The sequence below is a fragment of the Lissotriton vulgaris genome, chromosome 7 (genome assembly GCF_964263255.1).
Source record: "Lissotriton vulgaris chromosome 7, aLisVul1.2, whole genome shotgun sequence".
In the NCBI taxonomy this organism is placed as follows: domain Eukaryota; kingdom Metazoa; phylum Chordata; class Amphibia; order Caudata; family Salamandridae; genus Lissotriton; species Lissotriton vulgaris.
The window spans coordinates 1,361,487,711-1,361,503,640 of record NC_141695.1 but is presented as its reverse complement, the minus strand read 5'-3'; the positions used below and the strand labels follow the sequence as shown (position 1 = coordinate 1,361,503,640).

Here is a 15,930-nt window from a genome sequence, read left to right as displayed (position 1 = left end):
CTTATACGGTAAGTGACAGTTCAAGGCATGTGGGCTGCTGAATTCATATCTGTGCATAGATCGCCGCCTAGGGTTGGGTCCGGATGATTGCATCTTGTTGTCCTGGAAGAGACTTCGAAGTTTCACGAGTAGGTGGCTCCTCCCTTGGACTACAGTGCGCATGGGCATCCTCTCCATCTTCAGATTGATTTTTTCCGCCATTGGGTTCGGATGTTTTTCCTACACTCCAAGTTCAGAATCGAAACAAAACTTGTTTAAAGGCCAAAAGGCCTTCGGACTCGACGGTATTGCTTTCGCTCGGTGCCTAATACCTCGGTTAAACTTCATACTTCTCTCCAGTCATCGACGCGGGCCGTTGGGCCTTTCGACGCCAAGTGGGCCTATCGTCGATGGAACGAAGTCCATTTAAATTCTGCCCACAATGCCATTCCAAGTATCCGCATACTCACAGACCTCCAGTATGCAACAAGTGCTTGTCACCGGACCATAAAGAAGAAGATTGCCTGGCTTGTGCCCAATTCCGTTCCGAAAAGACAATCCGGAATAGACGGGCCGCTAGGCAAGAGATGCAGAGACCAGCACCAGAACCGGAAAACATTTTCGACTACGACCAAGAGCTCGTCGACGTAGAAGACTCGGATCTAGAGATCGTGGCCGTCGAGGACGATCCGAAAGACGAACAGATCCCGCAGGGGCGAACCGTGAGTACACTGCCCCTGAAACCCAAAGTCTCCGGTCGAGGCATCGCTAACAGGCCTTAGCCAACATCAAAACACTGATTCAATAGCCCCGCATTCAAGCTCGGCTACGAATACCAAGAAAAAACCTTTTGACCCACCAGGCCCAAGTAACGTTCTCAAAAAACCAAAGGTTGTCGATCCGAAGGCTGTCGGACCGAAGGTCATCGTACCGAAAGACGCAGACCCAAAGGCCGCCGAGCCGAAGCTCGACGTACCGCTTATGCCTTTACAACCAAAGGCCGTCGACCCGAAAAGGGGTGTCGACTCGAACGTCGCTCCGAAAAAGGCGGTCGAACCGAAACTGAAAGTCGACGAACCGAAAGCAGTCCAACCGAAGAAGGTTGCGCCAAAGCCATTCAACACGGGCACAACTGCTCCGAAGAACCCAGTCAAACCGAAGAAACCAATCGATTCGACAAAGGACAAAGAACCAAAAAAGGTCAAACCTCCGAAAAAAACGGTCCGTCCTAAAAGTCCGGTCGATCCGAAAACAAACCCCGACCCAAAGAAGACTGAAAAGATACCTAAGCCTATCAAACCGACAAAAACTGTTGATCCGAAAACAAACGTCGATCCAAAAAAGAGAAAACCCAAGGATTCGACTCCAAAACCAAGGACAGTGGAAGAAGAACTCTTTCACCCTGATCCTACTGAATAGAAACAAACAAAACTGTACATAGACCGTGAGACTGGCAAAGTAACAGTTTACCGCAAAAAGAAGAGACCAGTGGACACTGAACCTTCTTCACCAATTCCTGTAAAGAAAAAGAAAGACTCTGCCACTTCTCCACTTAGACCTTTCGAACCTGTCTCTCCTACTATGCCTACCACGCCTTATGCCCCTTACTCTCCTACACAGTCAGAGTATAATGTAGATTATGCAGAAGAGGATCCTGAGAAGGATTATAACTATCCACAGGACGCAGAGACACAAGATAACACATGGGACAATCATCAAGACCCATATGATACACATCCCATCCCTGACACCTCCTCCTACCCAGTTAAACCATCACCCACAGATGATACAGTGGCATTTAACCTACTAGTGGATAGGGCTACACTATACCACAATGTTGATATGCATAGTGACCCAATAGAGGAGGATTTCCTTTTTGATACATTTGCCTCTTCTGAGAGAACAGTTAGAACACTCCCTGTGTTAAAGGGTGTACTAAAACACGCAATTGATATCTTTAAGGATACAGCTAGAGCACGTGTTATCAACCCTAGGGTTGAGAAAAAATATAGGCCTGCCCCTACAGACCCTCCATACATTAGAGGTCAACTACCGCTTGATTCACTAGTTGTATCTAATGCACGAAAGAGGGGTAACTCCCAAACAACTGGAGAAGCACCACCTCCTGATAAAGAATCAAAAATTCTTGAAGCCTCAGGAAAAAGAGTAGCTGCACAGGCAGCCAATTCATGGAGAATAGCTAACACACAGGCTCTACTAGCTCGCTACGCTAGGGCACACTACGATAGACTAGAGAGCATACTGCAACATCTACCTGAGCCATTCAAAGAACAAGCTGATGCTCTTATTCAGGAGGGGAAGCTCATCACAAATGCTTCCATTAAATGTGCATTAGACGCAGCAGATACCGCAGCAAGTTCCGTTAATACTAGTGTCTTGCTAAGACAACACGCATGGCTACGCATCGCAGGCTTTAAAAGCGAGGTGCAATCTACTATTCTAAACCAGCCGGTCAATCCAGACTTTCTCTTTGGACCATCAGTAGATAATATTCTGGATAAGATGAAAAACACTGAAACTGCAAGATCAATGGGTGCGCTACAGTTCCAACAGCATAAAAGCTCCTTTCGGCGCTCATCATACAGAGGAGCTGCACAAGGCAACACGTCACAAGGTGCCTCAGCATATAAAGCCAATACCCAGTCCACCTTCAATAAACGTCCCAATCTGGGTGGATACCAAGGAAATAGCAATAAGGGTAGAGGACGTGGAGGCAATAACTGCAGAGCCTCCACTGCCACAAAACAGTGACTTCAATACACTACCTCCAGACCACATAACACTGGTCGGAGGAAGAATACAACAGTTCCTACCAGTCTGGAACACCATTACCAAAGACAGGTGAGTAAGACAAATTATCCAGTATGGCTACTGTCTAGAACTGACTTCTACTCCACCCAACATACCACCCAGACACCGTCCAATGTCCACGGAACACATTGCCCTGTTACAACAAGAGGTGAAAAGCATGCTGGAAAAGGGGGCCATAGAGCCAGTCCCTTTCCAGCACCAAGTAACAGGAGTATACTCACTATACTTCCTCATTCCCAAGAAGGACGGGCCCCCCAGACCAATACTGGACCTCAGACCCCTAAACCAGTATATACTTTCGGAGCACTTCCACATGATCACTCTACAGCAAGTCCTCCCGTTGCTAAGGCAAGGAGACTTCCTAGCAACCTTAGACCTCAAGGATGCATACTTCCACATACCTATACATCCTTCTCACAGGAAGTATCTCAGGTTCACAATCCAAAACCAGCACTATCAATTCAAAGTTCTCCCCTTTGGGGTGACCACAGCTCCGAGAGTGTTCACAAAATGTCTAGCGACGGTAGCTGCCCATCTAAGGAGACAACACATTCACGTTTATCCATACCTGGACGATTGGCTGATACAAGCAAAATCGTACGAACAGTGCAAAAGCCATGTCTCAAACACTTCAGCTGCTACACAGCTTAGGCTTTTCAATAAACTACCCGAAATCCAACCTACAGTCATCCCACATACAGCAATATCTGGGAGCTACTATAAATACCTCGCTGGCAAGGGCATATCCAAACGCAGCAAGGATAGCCAGTATGCAAATGCTCATTCGCAAATTCCAACAGCAACACTCCCTGTCAGCTCGAGTGTTCATGCAGCTCATAGGCCTGATGGCCTCCTGCATTTTCATTGTTCCTCATGCCCGACTTCACATGCGTCCACTGCAGGAATGCCTAGCAAAACAGTGGAACCAAGCTCAAGGACTATTAAAGGACCTAGTGTTGGTAAACAGTCGTGCAAACAACTCTCTGCAGTGGTGGAACCCACAAAACCTTTCCAAAGGAAGACTGTTCCAAGAGCAGGTTCCACAAATAGTGATAACAGCGGACGCATCACTGTTAGGTTGGGGAGCCCACATACTCCAATACACAGTGCAAGGGCTATGGACAACCCTACAGAAAAAAATGCATATCAACCATTTGGAGTTGCTAGCAATATTTCTAGCTCTGAAAGCATTCCAGAAACACCTGTACAACAAGACTGTGTTGATCCGGACGGACAACATGACAGCCATGTACTACATACAGAAACAGGGAGGAACGCACTCTCTACAACTGTCTCACTTAGCGCAAAGCATATGGAAGTGGGCAATTCCCAAAAACATCTTTCTCATGGCAGAACACCTCCCAGGGAAGGACAATCAGATAGCGGATCTACTCAGCAGACACAGACAGCAACTACACGAATGGGAGATTCACCCTCAAGTCCTCCAACCATTCTTTCAAAAATGGGGGCACCCAGAAATAGACCTGTTTGCCACAACAACAACAAAACTCAACATTTTTTGCCGCCAGGTTCCCACATCCATTGTCACAGGGCAATGCGATATGGATGAACTGGTCAGGCAGATTTGCGTACGCTTTTCCCCCAGCTCCACTAATTCCGCTAGTGGCACGCAAACTACGGCAACAGTCAGTCACAATGATCCTAGTTGCTCCAACATGGGCAAGGCAGCCATGGTACACAACGTTCCTAGAACTCTCAGTAGTGCCTCATCAAAGACTAAAACTCACATCCAGTCTTCTGACTCAGAGCCATGGAGAAATCAAACACCCAGATCCCAATCAGCTGCACCTAGCGATCTGGCTCCTGACGTCTTAGAGTTCGGATACCTTAACTTGCCTCCAGACTGCATGAACATCATTAAGGAAGCAAGAAGACCCAACTACTAGGGCATGTTACACAGCTAAATGAAAAAGATTTGTTATTTACTTTAACAATAACCAAATCAATCCATTAGATGCTTCTATACAAAACATCATATGCTATCTATTTCACCTTCAAAGGTGCAACCTAGTTTATTCTTCTATAAGACTACACTTAGCTGCTATAGCAGCTAACCTCCAGAACAGACAACACCTTTCACTGTTTAGAGTACCAGCAATAAAAGCGTTCATGGAGGGCCTTAAAAGAGTAATTCCTTCAAAAAACACACCTTCACCAGTCTGGAATCTAAACGTTGTACTCACCAGACTTATGGTGCCTCCTTTTGAACCGCTACATTCATGTGAACTACAATTTCTCACATGGAAGGTGGCTTTCCTTATTGCTATTACCTCACTTAGAAGAGTTAGCGAGGTACAAGCACTAACTATTCAAGAACCCTTTATGCAAATACACTCAAACAGGGTAGTACTTAGAACAAACCCTAAGTTCATGCCAAAAGTCATATACAATTTCCACATCAACCAATCTATAGAACTGCCAGTGTTCTTCCAAAATCCACAGTCAGTAGCTGAAAGAGCCCTACACACCCTAGATGTCAAAAGAGCTCTGCTATATTATATTGACAGGACAAAGGCATTCAGAAAGACAAAACAGTTGTTTGTTCCTTTCGCACCACAACATAAAAGAAATCCCATATCAAAGTCAGGAATAGCCAGATGGATAGTTAAATGCATTCAAATATGTTATCAAAAAGCTAAATGCACTTTAACAGTCCCCCCCAAGAGCACACTCCACGTGCAAAATGGGGGCATCCATGGCTTTCCTAGGGAATATTCCTCTTGAGGATATCTGTAGAGCAGCCACATGGTCTACCATACACACTTTCACAAAACATTATTGTGTAGACGTACATTCCAAACAGCAAGCTGCTGTAGGACAGGCTGTTCTTAAAACTCTTTTTCAAACTGCTGCAGCTGGCACAGGTGACCACCGCTAGAGGAGATACTGCTATACAGTCTATGCACAGATATGAATTCAGCAGCCCACCTGCCTCGAACGGAATATGCTATTTACCAGTATGCATCTGTTCTTGGCATGTAGGGCTGCTGACATTCATATCGCCCACCCTCCTCCCCGGTGCCTGTTACAGCTGTAGCATTCTCTCTTTTGCATGGACATTTCTTACTGTACTATACTCCATCTCTGCCACAATGGCGAAAAACAATCTGAAGATGGAGAGGATGCCCATGTGCACTGTAGTCCAAGGGAGGAGCCACCTATCTCGTGATACTTCGAAGACTCTTCCAGGACAACAAGGTGCAATCACCCGGACCCAACACTAGGCGGCAATCTATGCACAGATATGAATGTCAGCAGCCCTACATGCCAAGAACAGATGCATACTGGTAAGTAGCATATTCCTTCCCTCTTATCCATTGCAATAGTTAATTATCAAGTTATCCTCCACCTAATCATAACTGTAGAATGTTTCCTCATTGTGGCGCCCTGTTTGAAAATTCTTAATTTGAGGGAGATGCTTATTCTGTCAACTAGAATTTAAGGTAAGTGTACTTTCAGTTGATGAGCTTGAGTCAAATAATCAGCCTTTTTCTAATCCTGGTACCCCATCTAATATTGCCATTCTAAAAAATGTTCCTTTGGTCTTATATACTGCAGCATTTACATGCTCTTTTCACTAGAATGCACTTTGGTGGAAGGTCTAAAATCCTTTGTTTATCTACCAAAATATTCTCTAAGTATAAGCTATCAGAAATGTTGCAGGCACAATTTACGTTACCCCTGTAGAATGTTTATATTTGACATCCAAATAATAAAGACATTACAGAACTTTCAGTGCTGGTCATTAAAACAGACTCTTGCCATTTGCAGGCCTCTCAGCAGTCGTCAGGAGAGGATATGGAGATCTCAGATGATGAAGCAGAAGATCCAGCTCACTCAGGACAGCAGCACTTTCCTGTTCTCCCTTCAGCAATGGGACACCTTTCCCTTGGTGTTTCAGGTTTTGCACATCCGCCTCTCCCACATGCTGGCACGCTCCCTCAAACTGGCTACCAACTTCAGTCCCCTACCGCCATCCCCCAACCTGTACCCCTCCACAGCAGAGCTGAGGGCGTGCCTCAACAGCAGATTCAGGATTTTCCCCAACCCGGTCTTCATGTCCAACATAACCCAGACGACTATCCCCAGGCTCCTCCACCTCACATTTATGACTATGTAAACTCTATGGAGTTGATGAACCGCTTGGGCAATCAATGGGGAGGCATGCCAATGTCATTCCAAATGCAGACGCAGATGCTGAGTCGTCTCCACCAGCAGCGGCAAAGCAAAGGGCAGAGCTCCTTTGAGGAACCGTTTCATGGTTTTCCCCAAACCCAGGATTCCTCATTTGGGACACAGCCTCTTTATGACCATTACCCCATGGAGCAGGACAGTCAGCACTTTGACAATGAAAATCTCTTCATGGCACAGCAGCTTCAACAGCAGCTACATCAGAACGATGATGATGACCATAGGCTTTATGACTACCGGACGTTGCAGTGGCAGTACCAGGAGGAGGAGAAAGACCCACATGCTGCCACAGTGGATAGTGTGCTTGCCACTCTCGTCCAGGAAATGAAGAACATTATGCAACGTGACCTGAATCGTAAAATGGTGGAAAATGTGGCCTTTAGCACTTTTGATGAGTGGTGGGAGCTTAAGGAGCAGAAAGCCAAGGTATGTGGTCCACAACAGGTCTCTCATCTCATGTGTAACTGCTAATCACAGTGCTTGGCAAGTTTGTTACATTTAAATATATTACTGTGTAAGTAACCCCAGCATGTAATGAATGTGTGGTATTCTTGTGTCTCATCGCCTTTCTTTGCATATATGATTAACTTCTTACTGTCCTGATGTCACGGGTCCTGAGGTACCATATATGATCTTCCCATATTACATGAAGTGGTGTTATGCAACTCCGCTAAATTGCTGCACAGTGCAGCCTGGCGCCAGTGACATGATGCTACTTTGAAAAAATTCTGCTTCCAGTTTGGCTTTTGCGTTGGCTGTTCATTTAAGGAATCTGCAGGAGCTGCCACATCAGAACAAGCATTAGAAATGCAATCGGGCTCGTATTTATTTGAGTTCGAGCTAATGGCATTTTAAATGGTAATGTATTTTTGCTAAGTGTTATGGAGTGTGTTAATGTGGTGTGTAGTGGATTTATGTGTGTTAGATTGGAATTGTAGCAATGGTGGCATGCTGTGCTTTTACATGAATATGTTTAAAACTAAAGTGTACCATACTGAAATTGCTACAATACTTAATTGTGGATGCGTTAACAATTGATGCATGTACTGATGGCCGTGACTGCCTGTAGAAATTGTGCACTGATGGCTGGTGGTGTGTGTGCTTGGTAAAGTACTGCACTGCCAGCTGGAGGTGTGTGTGCCTTGTGGAAGGGTGCACTGACGGCTGGTTTGTGTGTAGTTAGTAAAAGCGTGCACAGATGGTGTTGTACGCCTGGTGGTGTTTGTTGTTTGTGCAGAGACGAAAGTATGTTGACAGAAACCAAAGCCCTCCTGCCCTCATAAAACTGAAGGGAACATCTGTTTAGTGTTAATCACTTCTTATCTCATCTTCTCACAGTAGTGTCACATTCCTACGCTTCCCTCATGCTTGAAAGAGAGGGGCCCAATAGATTGGATGCTTTGTTCTCTGACTAAGGCAAGGATAAAAAAAAAAAACAGCAGCATACTCTCTAAAACATAAGTCCCCTCAAAGTTTTTGTTTAATAGGAAATGTAATGTTTCAAATTATGTGATGCTTGTAACTTCTATACTGCAAACGTAAATGAAGATAACTTAGACCACATTCACACATATGAAGGATATTTGTAATCACCTTTCAAAAAAACATCATGAGACATGTTTTGTCTCTCTCACTTGTAGTGCTCTATCCTTTGGAGTGGAGCCTTTTACTCTGGCACCCCCCTTTTCACCAAGAGCTAAATATGTCAAATAATGAATCAGAGAAGCTGTTAGAGAGAGCTCTATTTCTACATTAACGACAAGCATTTTCTACTGTCAGTACACCCTTTCACCATGGTCTACACACACCACCACCTGTCAGTGGAGCCTTTAAAAAGGCACTGCTGCTTGTGCTGTACCTGTTTGATGTATGTATGAGTGAAGCTTGAACTGCTTGTGCTGTACCTGTTTGATGTATCTATGAGTGAAGCTTGCACTGCTGCTTGTGCTGTACCTGTGCTGTACCTGTTTGATGTATATATGAGTGAAGCTTGCACTGCTGCTTGTGCTGTATCTGTTTGATGTATATCTGAGTGAAGCTTGCACTGCTGCTTGTGCTGTACCTGTTTGATGTATGTATGAGTGAAGCTTGCACAGCTGCTTGTGCTGTACCTGTTTGATGTATGTATGAGTGAAGATTGCACTGCTGCTTGTGCTGTACGTGTTTGATGTATCTATGAGTGAAGCTTGCACTGCTGCTTGTGCTGTACCTGTTTGATGTATGTATGAGTGAAGCTTGCACTGCTGCTTGTGCTGTACCTGTTTTATGTATGTAGGAGTGAAGCTTGAACTGCTTGTGCTGTCCCTGTTTGATGTATGTATGAGTGAAGCTTGCACTGCTGCTTGTGCTGTACCTGTTTGATGTTTCTATGAGTGAAGCTTGCACTGCTGCTTGTGCTGTACCTGTTTGATGTATGTATGAGTGAAGCTTGAACTGCTTGTGCTGTCTCTGTTTGATGTATGTCTGAGTGAAGCTTGCACTGCTGCTTGTGCTGTACCTGTTTGATGTATGTATGAGTGGAGATTGCACTGCTGCTTGTGCTGTACCTGTTTGATGTATGTATGAGTGAAGCTTGCACTGCTGCCTGTGCTGTACCTGTGCTGTACCTGTTTGATGTATGTATGAGTGAAGCTTGCACTGCTGCTTGTGCTGTACCTGTTTGATGTTTCTATGAGTGAAGCTTGCACTGCTGCTTGTGCTGTACCTGTTTGATGTATGTATGAGTGAAGCTTGCACTGCTGCTTGTGCTGTACCTGTTTGATGTATGTATGAGTGAAGCTTGAACTGCTTGTGCTGTCTCTGTTTGATGTATGTCTGAGTGAAGCTTGCACTGCTGCTTGTGCTGTACCTGTTTGATGTATGTATGAGTGAAGATTGCACTGCTGCTTGTGCTGTACCTGTGCTGTACCTGTTTGATGTATGTATGAGTGAAGCTTGCACTGCTGCTTGTGCTGTACCTGTGCTGTACCTGTTTGATGTATGTATGAGTGAAGATTGCACTGCTGCTTATGCTGTACCTGTTCGATCGATGTACGTATGTATGAGTGCAGCTTGAACTGCTTCTTGTGCTGTACCTGTTTGATGTATGTATGAGTGAAGCTTGCACTGCTGCTTGTGTTGTACCTGTGCTGTACCTGTTTGATGTATGTATGAGTGAAGCTTGCACTGCTGCTTGTGCTGTACCTGTTTGATATATGTCTGAGTGAAGCTTGCACTGCTGCTTGTGCTGTACCTGTTTGATGTACGTATGAGTGAAGCTTGCACAGCTGCTTGTGCTGTACCTGTGCTGTACCTGTTTGATGTATGTATGACTGAAGCTTGCACTGCTGCTTGTGCTGTACCTGTTTGATTTATGTATGAGTGAAGCTTGCACTGCTGCTTGTGCTGTACCTGTTTGATGTATGTATGAGTGAAGCTTGCACTGCTGCTTGTGCTGTACCTGTTTTATGTATGTAGGAGTGAAGCTTGAACTGCTTATGCTGTCCCTGTTTGATGTATGTATGAGTGAAGCTTGCACTGCTGCTTGTGCTGTACCTGTTTGATGTATGTATGAGTGAAGCTTGAACTGCTTGTGCTGTCTCTGTTTGATGTATGTCTGAGTGAAGCTTGCACTGCTGCTTGTGCTGTACCTGTTTGATGTATGTATGAGTGAAGATTGCACTGCTGCTTGTGCTGTACCTGTGCTGTACCTGTTTGATGTATGTATGAGTGAAGCTTGCACTGCTGCTTGTGCTGTACCTGTGCTGTACCTGTTTGATGTATGTATGAGTGAAGCTTGCACTGCTGCTTGTGCTGTACCTGTTTGATGTTTCTATGAGTGAAGCTTGCACTGCTGCTTGTGCTGTACCTGTTTGATGTATGTATGAGTGAAGCTTGCACTGCTGCTTGTGCTGTACCTGTTTGATGTATGTATGAGTGAAGCTTGAACTGCTTGTGCTGTCTCTGTTTGATGTATGTCTGAGTGAAGCTTGCACTGCTGCTTGTGCTGTACCTGTTTGATGTATGTATGAGTGAAGATTGCACTGCTGCTTGTGCTGTACCTGTGCTGTACCTGTTTGATGTATGTATGAGTGAAGCTTGCACTGCTGCTTGTGCTGTACCTGTTTGATGTATGTATGAGTGAAGATTGCACTGCTGCTTATGCTGTACCTGTTCGATCGATGTACGTATGTATGAGTGCAGCTTGAACTGCTTCTTGTGCTGTACCTGTTTGATGTATGTATGAGTGAAGCTTGCACTGCTGCTTGTGCTGTACCTGTTTGATGTATGTATGAGTGAAGCTTGCACAGCTGCTTGTGCTGTACCTGTGCTGTACCTGTTTGATGTATGTATGACTGAAGCTTGCACTGCTGCTTGTGCTGTACCTGTTTGATTTATGTATGAGTGAAGCTTGCACTGCTGCTTGTGCTGTACCTGTTTGATGTATGTATGAGTGAAGCTTGCACTGCTGCTTGTGCTGTCCCTGTGCTGTACCTCTTTGATGTATGTATGAGTGAAGCTTGCACTGCTGCTTGTGCTGTACCTGATTGATGTATGTATGAGTGAAGGTTGCACTGCTGCTTGTGCTGTACCTGTTTGATGTATGTATGTATGAGTGAAGCTTGAACTGCTGCTTGTGCTGTCTCTGTTTGATGTATGTCTGAGTGAAGCTTGCACTGCTGCTTGTGCTGTACCTGTTTGATGTATGTATGAGTGAAGATTGCACTGCTGCTTGTGCTGTACCTGTGCTGTACCTGTTTGATGTATGTATGAGTGAAGCTTGCACTGCTGCTTGTGCTGTACCTGTGCTGTACCTGTTTGATGTATGTATGAGTGAAGATTGCACTGCTGCTTATGCTGTACCTGTTCGATCGATGTACGTATGTATGAGTGAAGCTTGAACTGCTACTTGTGCTGTACCTGTTTGATGTATGTATGAGTGAAGCTTGCACTGCTGCTTGTGCTGTAGCTGTTTGATGTATGTATGAGTGAAGCTTGCACTGCTGCTTGTGCTGTACCTGTTTGATATATGTCTGAGTGAAGCTTGCACTGCTGCTTGTGCTGTACCTGTTTGATGTATGTATGAGTGAAGCTTGCACAGCTGCTTGTGCTGTACCTGTGCTGTACCTGTTTGATGTATGTATGACTGAAGCTTGCACTGCTGCTTGTGCTGTACCTGTTTGATTTATGTATGAGTGAAGCTTGCACTGCTGCTTGTGCTGTACCTGTTTGATTTATGTATGAGTGAAGCTTGCACTGCTGCTTGTGCTGTACCTGTGCTGTACCTCTTTGATGTATGTATGAGTGAAGCTTGCACTGCTGCTTGTGCTGTACCTGTTTGATGTATGTATGAGTGAAGGTTGCACTGCTGCTTGTGCTGTACCTGTTTGATGTATGTATGAGTGAAGCTTGAACTGCTGCTTGTGCTGTACTTGTTTGATGTATGTACGAGTGAAGCTTGAACTGCTTCTTGTGCTGTACCTGTTTGATGTATGTATGAGTGAAGCTTGCACTGCTGCTTGTGCTGTACCTGTTTGATTGATGTACATATGTATGAGTGAAGCTTGAACTGCTGCTTGTGCTGTACTTGTTTGATGTATGTATGAGTGAAGCTTGCACTGCTGCTCGTGCTGTACCTGTTTGATGTATGTATGAGTCAAGCTTGAACTGCTTGTGCTGTACCTGTTTGATGTATGTATGAGTGAAGCTTGCACAGCTGCTTGTGCTGTACCTGTGCTGTACCTGTTTGATGTATGTATGAGTGAAGATTGCACTGCTGCTTGTGTTGTACCTGTTTGATTTATGTATAAGTGAAGCTTGCACTGCTGCTTGTGCTGTACCTGTTTGATGTATGTACGAGTGAAGCTTGCACTGCTGCTTGTGCTGTACCTGTTTGATGTTTGTATGACTGAAGCTTGAACTGCTTGTGCTGTACCTGTTTGATGTATGTATGAGCGAAGGTTGCACTGCTGCATGTGCTGTACCTGTTTGATGTATGTATGAGTGAAGCTTGCACTGCTGCTTGTGCTGTACCTGTTTGATGTATGTATGAGTGAAGCTTGAGCTGCTTGTGCTGTACCTGTTTGATGTATGTATGAGTGAAGCTTGCACTGCTGCTTGTGCTGTACCTGTTTGATGTATGTATGAGTGAAGCTGCACTGCTGCTTGTGCTGTACCTGTTTGATCGATGTATGAGTGAAGCTTGAACTGCTGCTTGTGCTGTACCTGTTTGATGTATGTAAGAGTGAAGCTTGCACAGCTGCTTGTGCTGTACCTGTGCTGTACCTGTTTGATGTATGTATGAGTGAAGCTTGCACTGCTGCTTGTGCTGTACCTGTTTGATGTATGTATGAGTGAAGCTTGAACTGCTTGTGCTGTACCTGTTTGATGTATGTATGAGTGAAGCTTGAACTGCTTGTGCTGTACCTGTTTGATGTATGTATGAGTGAAGCTGCACTGCTGCTTGTGCTGTACCTGTTTGATCGATGTATGAGTGAAGCTTGAACTGCTGCTTGTCCTGTACCTGTTTGATGTATGTCTGAGTGAAGCTTGCACTGCTGCTTGTGCTGTACCGGTTTAATGTATGTATGAGTGAAGCTTGCACAGCTGCTTGTGCTGTACCTGTGCTATACCTGTTTGATGTATGTATGAGTGAAGATTGTACTGCTGCTTGTGCTGTACCTGTTTGATTTATGTATGAGTGAAGCCTGCACTGCTGCTTGTGCTGTACCTGTTTGATGTATGTATGAGTGAAGCTTGCACAGCTGCTTGTGCTGTACCTGTGCTGTACCTGTTTGATGTATGTATGAGTGAAGATTGCACTGCTGCTTGTGCTGTACCTGTTTGATGTATGTATGAGTGAAGCTTGCACTGCTGCTTGTGCTGTACCCGTTTGATGTTTGTATAAGTGAAGCTTGAACTGCTTGTGCTGTACCTGTTTGATGTAAGTATGAGTGAAGCTTGAACTGCTTGTGCTGTACCTGTTTGATGTATGTATTAGTGAAGGTTGCACTGCTGCTTGTGCTGTACCTGTTTGATGTATGTATGCGTGAAGCTTGCACTGCTGCTTGTGCTGTACCTGTTTGATGTATGTGTGAGTGAAGCTTGAACTGCTTGTGCTGTACCTGTTTGATGTATGTATGAGTGAAGTTTGAACTTCTTGTGGTGGTGGTAGTACTGGTGGTGGTAGTACTGGTGGTGGTGCTACTGGTAGCAGGAGTACTGATGGTGGTGGTACTGGTAGCAGTAGCATTGGTGGTGGTGGTACTGCTGCCTGTAATACTGGTAGTGGTAGTACTGGTGGTGGTGGTACTGGTGGTGGTAGTACTGGTGGTGGTAGTGGTACCGATTATGGTAGTAATGGTATTGGTAGTACTGGTGGTTGTGGTTGTACTGTTGGTGGTGGTAGTGGTAGTACTGGTGGCTGTAGTAGTGGTAGTACTGGTGGCTGTAGCAGTGGTAGTACTGGTGGCTGTAGCAGTGGTAGTACTGGTGGCTGTAGTAGTGGTAGTACTGGTGGTGGTAGTACTGGTAGTACTGATGGTGGTGGTACTGGTAGTACTGGTGATGGTGGTGGTACTGGTAGTGGTAGTACTGGTGGTGGTGGTAGTTGTAGTACTGGTGGTGGCGGTACTGGTAGTACTGGTGGTGGTAGTACTGGTGGTGGTAGTGGTACTGGTTGTGGTAGTACTGGTACTGGTAGTACTGGTGGTGGTGGTAGTACTGTTGGTGGTGGTAGTGGTAGTACTGGTGGCTGTAGTAGTGGTAGTACTGGTGGTGGTAGTACTGGTAGTACTGATGGTGGTATTACTGGTAGTACTGGTGATGGTGGTGGTACTGGTAGTGGTAGTACTGGTGGTAGTAGTACTGGTAGTACTGATGGTGGTATTACTGGTAGTACTGGTGATGGTGGTGGTACTGGTAGTGGTAGTACTGGTGGTGGTGGTACTGGTAGTGGTAGTACTGGTGGTGGTACTGGTAGTACTGGTGGTGGTGGTACTGGTAGTGGTAGTAGTGGTAGTACTGGAGGTGGTGGTGGTACTGGTAGTGGTAGTACTGTTGGTGGTAGTACTGCTGGTGGTAGTACTGGTACTGGTGGTGGTGGTACTGGTAGCAGTAGCATTGGTGGTGGTGGTACTGCTGCCCGTAATACTGGTAGTGGTAGTACTGGTGGTGGTGGTACTGGTGGTGGTAGTACTGGTGGTGGTAGTGGTACTGGTACTGGTAGTACTGGTACTGGTAGTACTGGTGGTGGTGGTAGTACTGTTGGTGGTGGTAGTGGTAGTACTGGTGGCTGTAGTAGTGGTAGTACTGGTGGTGGTAGTACTGGTAGTACTGATGGTGGTATTACTGGTAGTACTGGTGATGGTGGTGGTACTGGTAGTGGTAGTACTGGTGGTAGTAGTACTGGTAGTACTGATGGTGGTAGTACTGGTGATGGTGGTAGTACTGGTGGTGGTAGTACTGGTGGTGGTGGTACTGGTAGTGGTAGTACTGGTGGTGGTGGTACTGGTAGTGGTTGTACTGGTGGTGGTGGTACTGGTAGTACTGGTGGTGGTGGTACTGGTAGTGTTAGTAGTGGTAGTACTGGAGGTGGTGGTACTGGTAGTGGTAGTACTGTTGGTGGTAGTACTGCTGGTGGTAGTACTGGTAGTGGGGGTACTGGTGGTGGTGGTACTGGTAGCAGTAGCATTGGTGGTGGTGGTACTGCTTCCCGTAATACTGGTAGTGGTAGTACTGGTGGTGGTGGTACTGGTGGTGGTAGTACTGGTGGTGGTAGTGGTACCGATTATGGTAGTAATGGTATTGGTAGTACTGGTGGTGGTGGTAGTACTGTTGGTGGTGGTAGTGGTAGTACTGGTGGCTGTATTAGTGGTAGTACTGGTGGCTGTAGTAGTGGTAGTACTGGTGGTGGTAGTACTGGTAGTA

The 15,930-nt window shown here is 45.5% G+C and overlaps 1 protein-coding gene across 1 annotated transcript in view; it reads left to right on the top strand.

Annotated features, from left to right (window-relative positions):
- SETD1A (SET domain containing 1A, histone lysine methyltransferase) overlaps positions 1–15,930 on the top strand; it is a 960,878-nt gene that overhangs the window by 331,933 nt on the left and 613,015 nt on the right. The window contains exon 9 of the mRNA XM_086932054.1: positions 6,604–7,449. Within this exon, the coding sequence (XP_086788180.1) occupies positions 6,604–7,449 (846 nt within the window). The remainder of the gene's footprint in view (positions 1–6,603; positions 7,450–15,930) is intronic.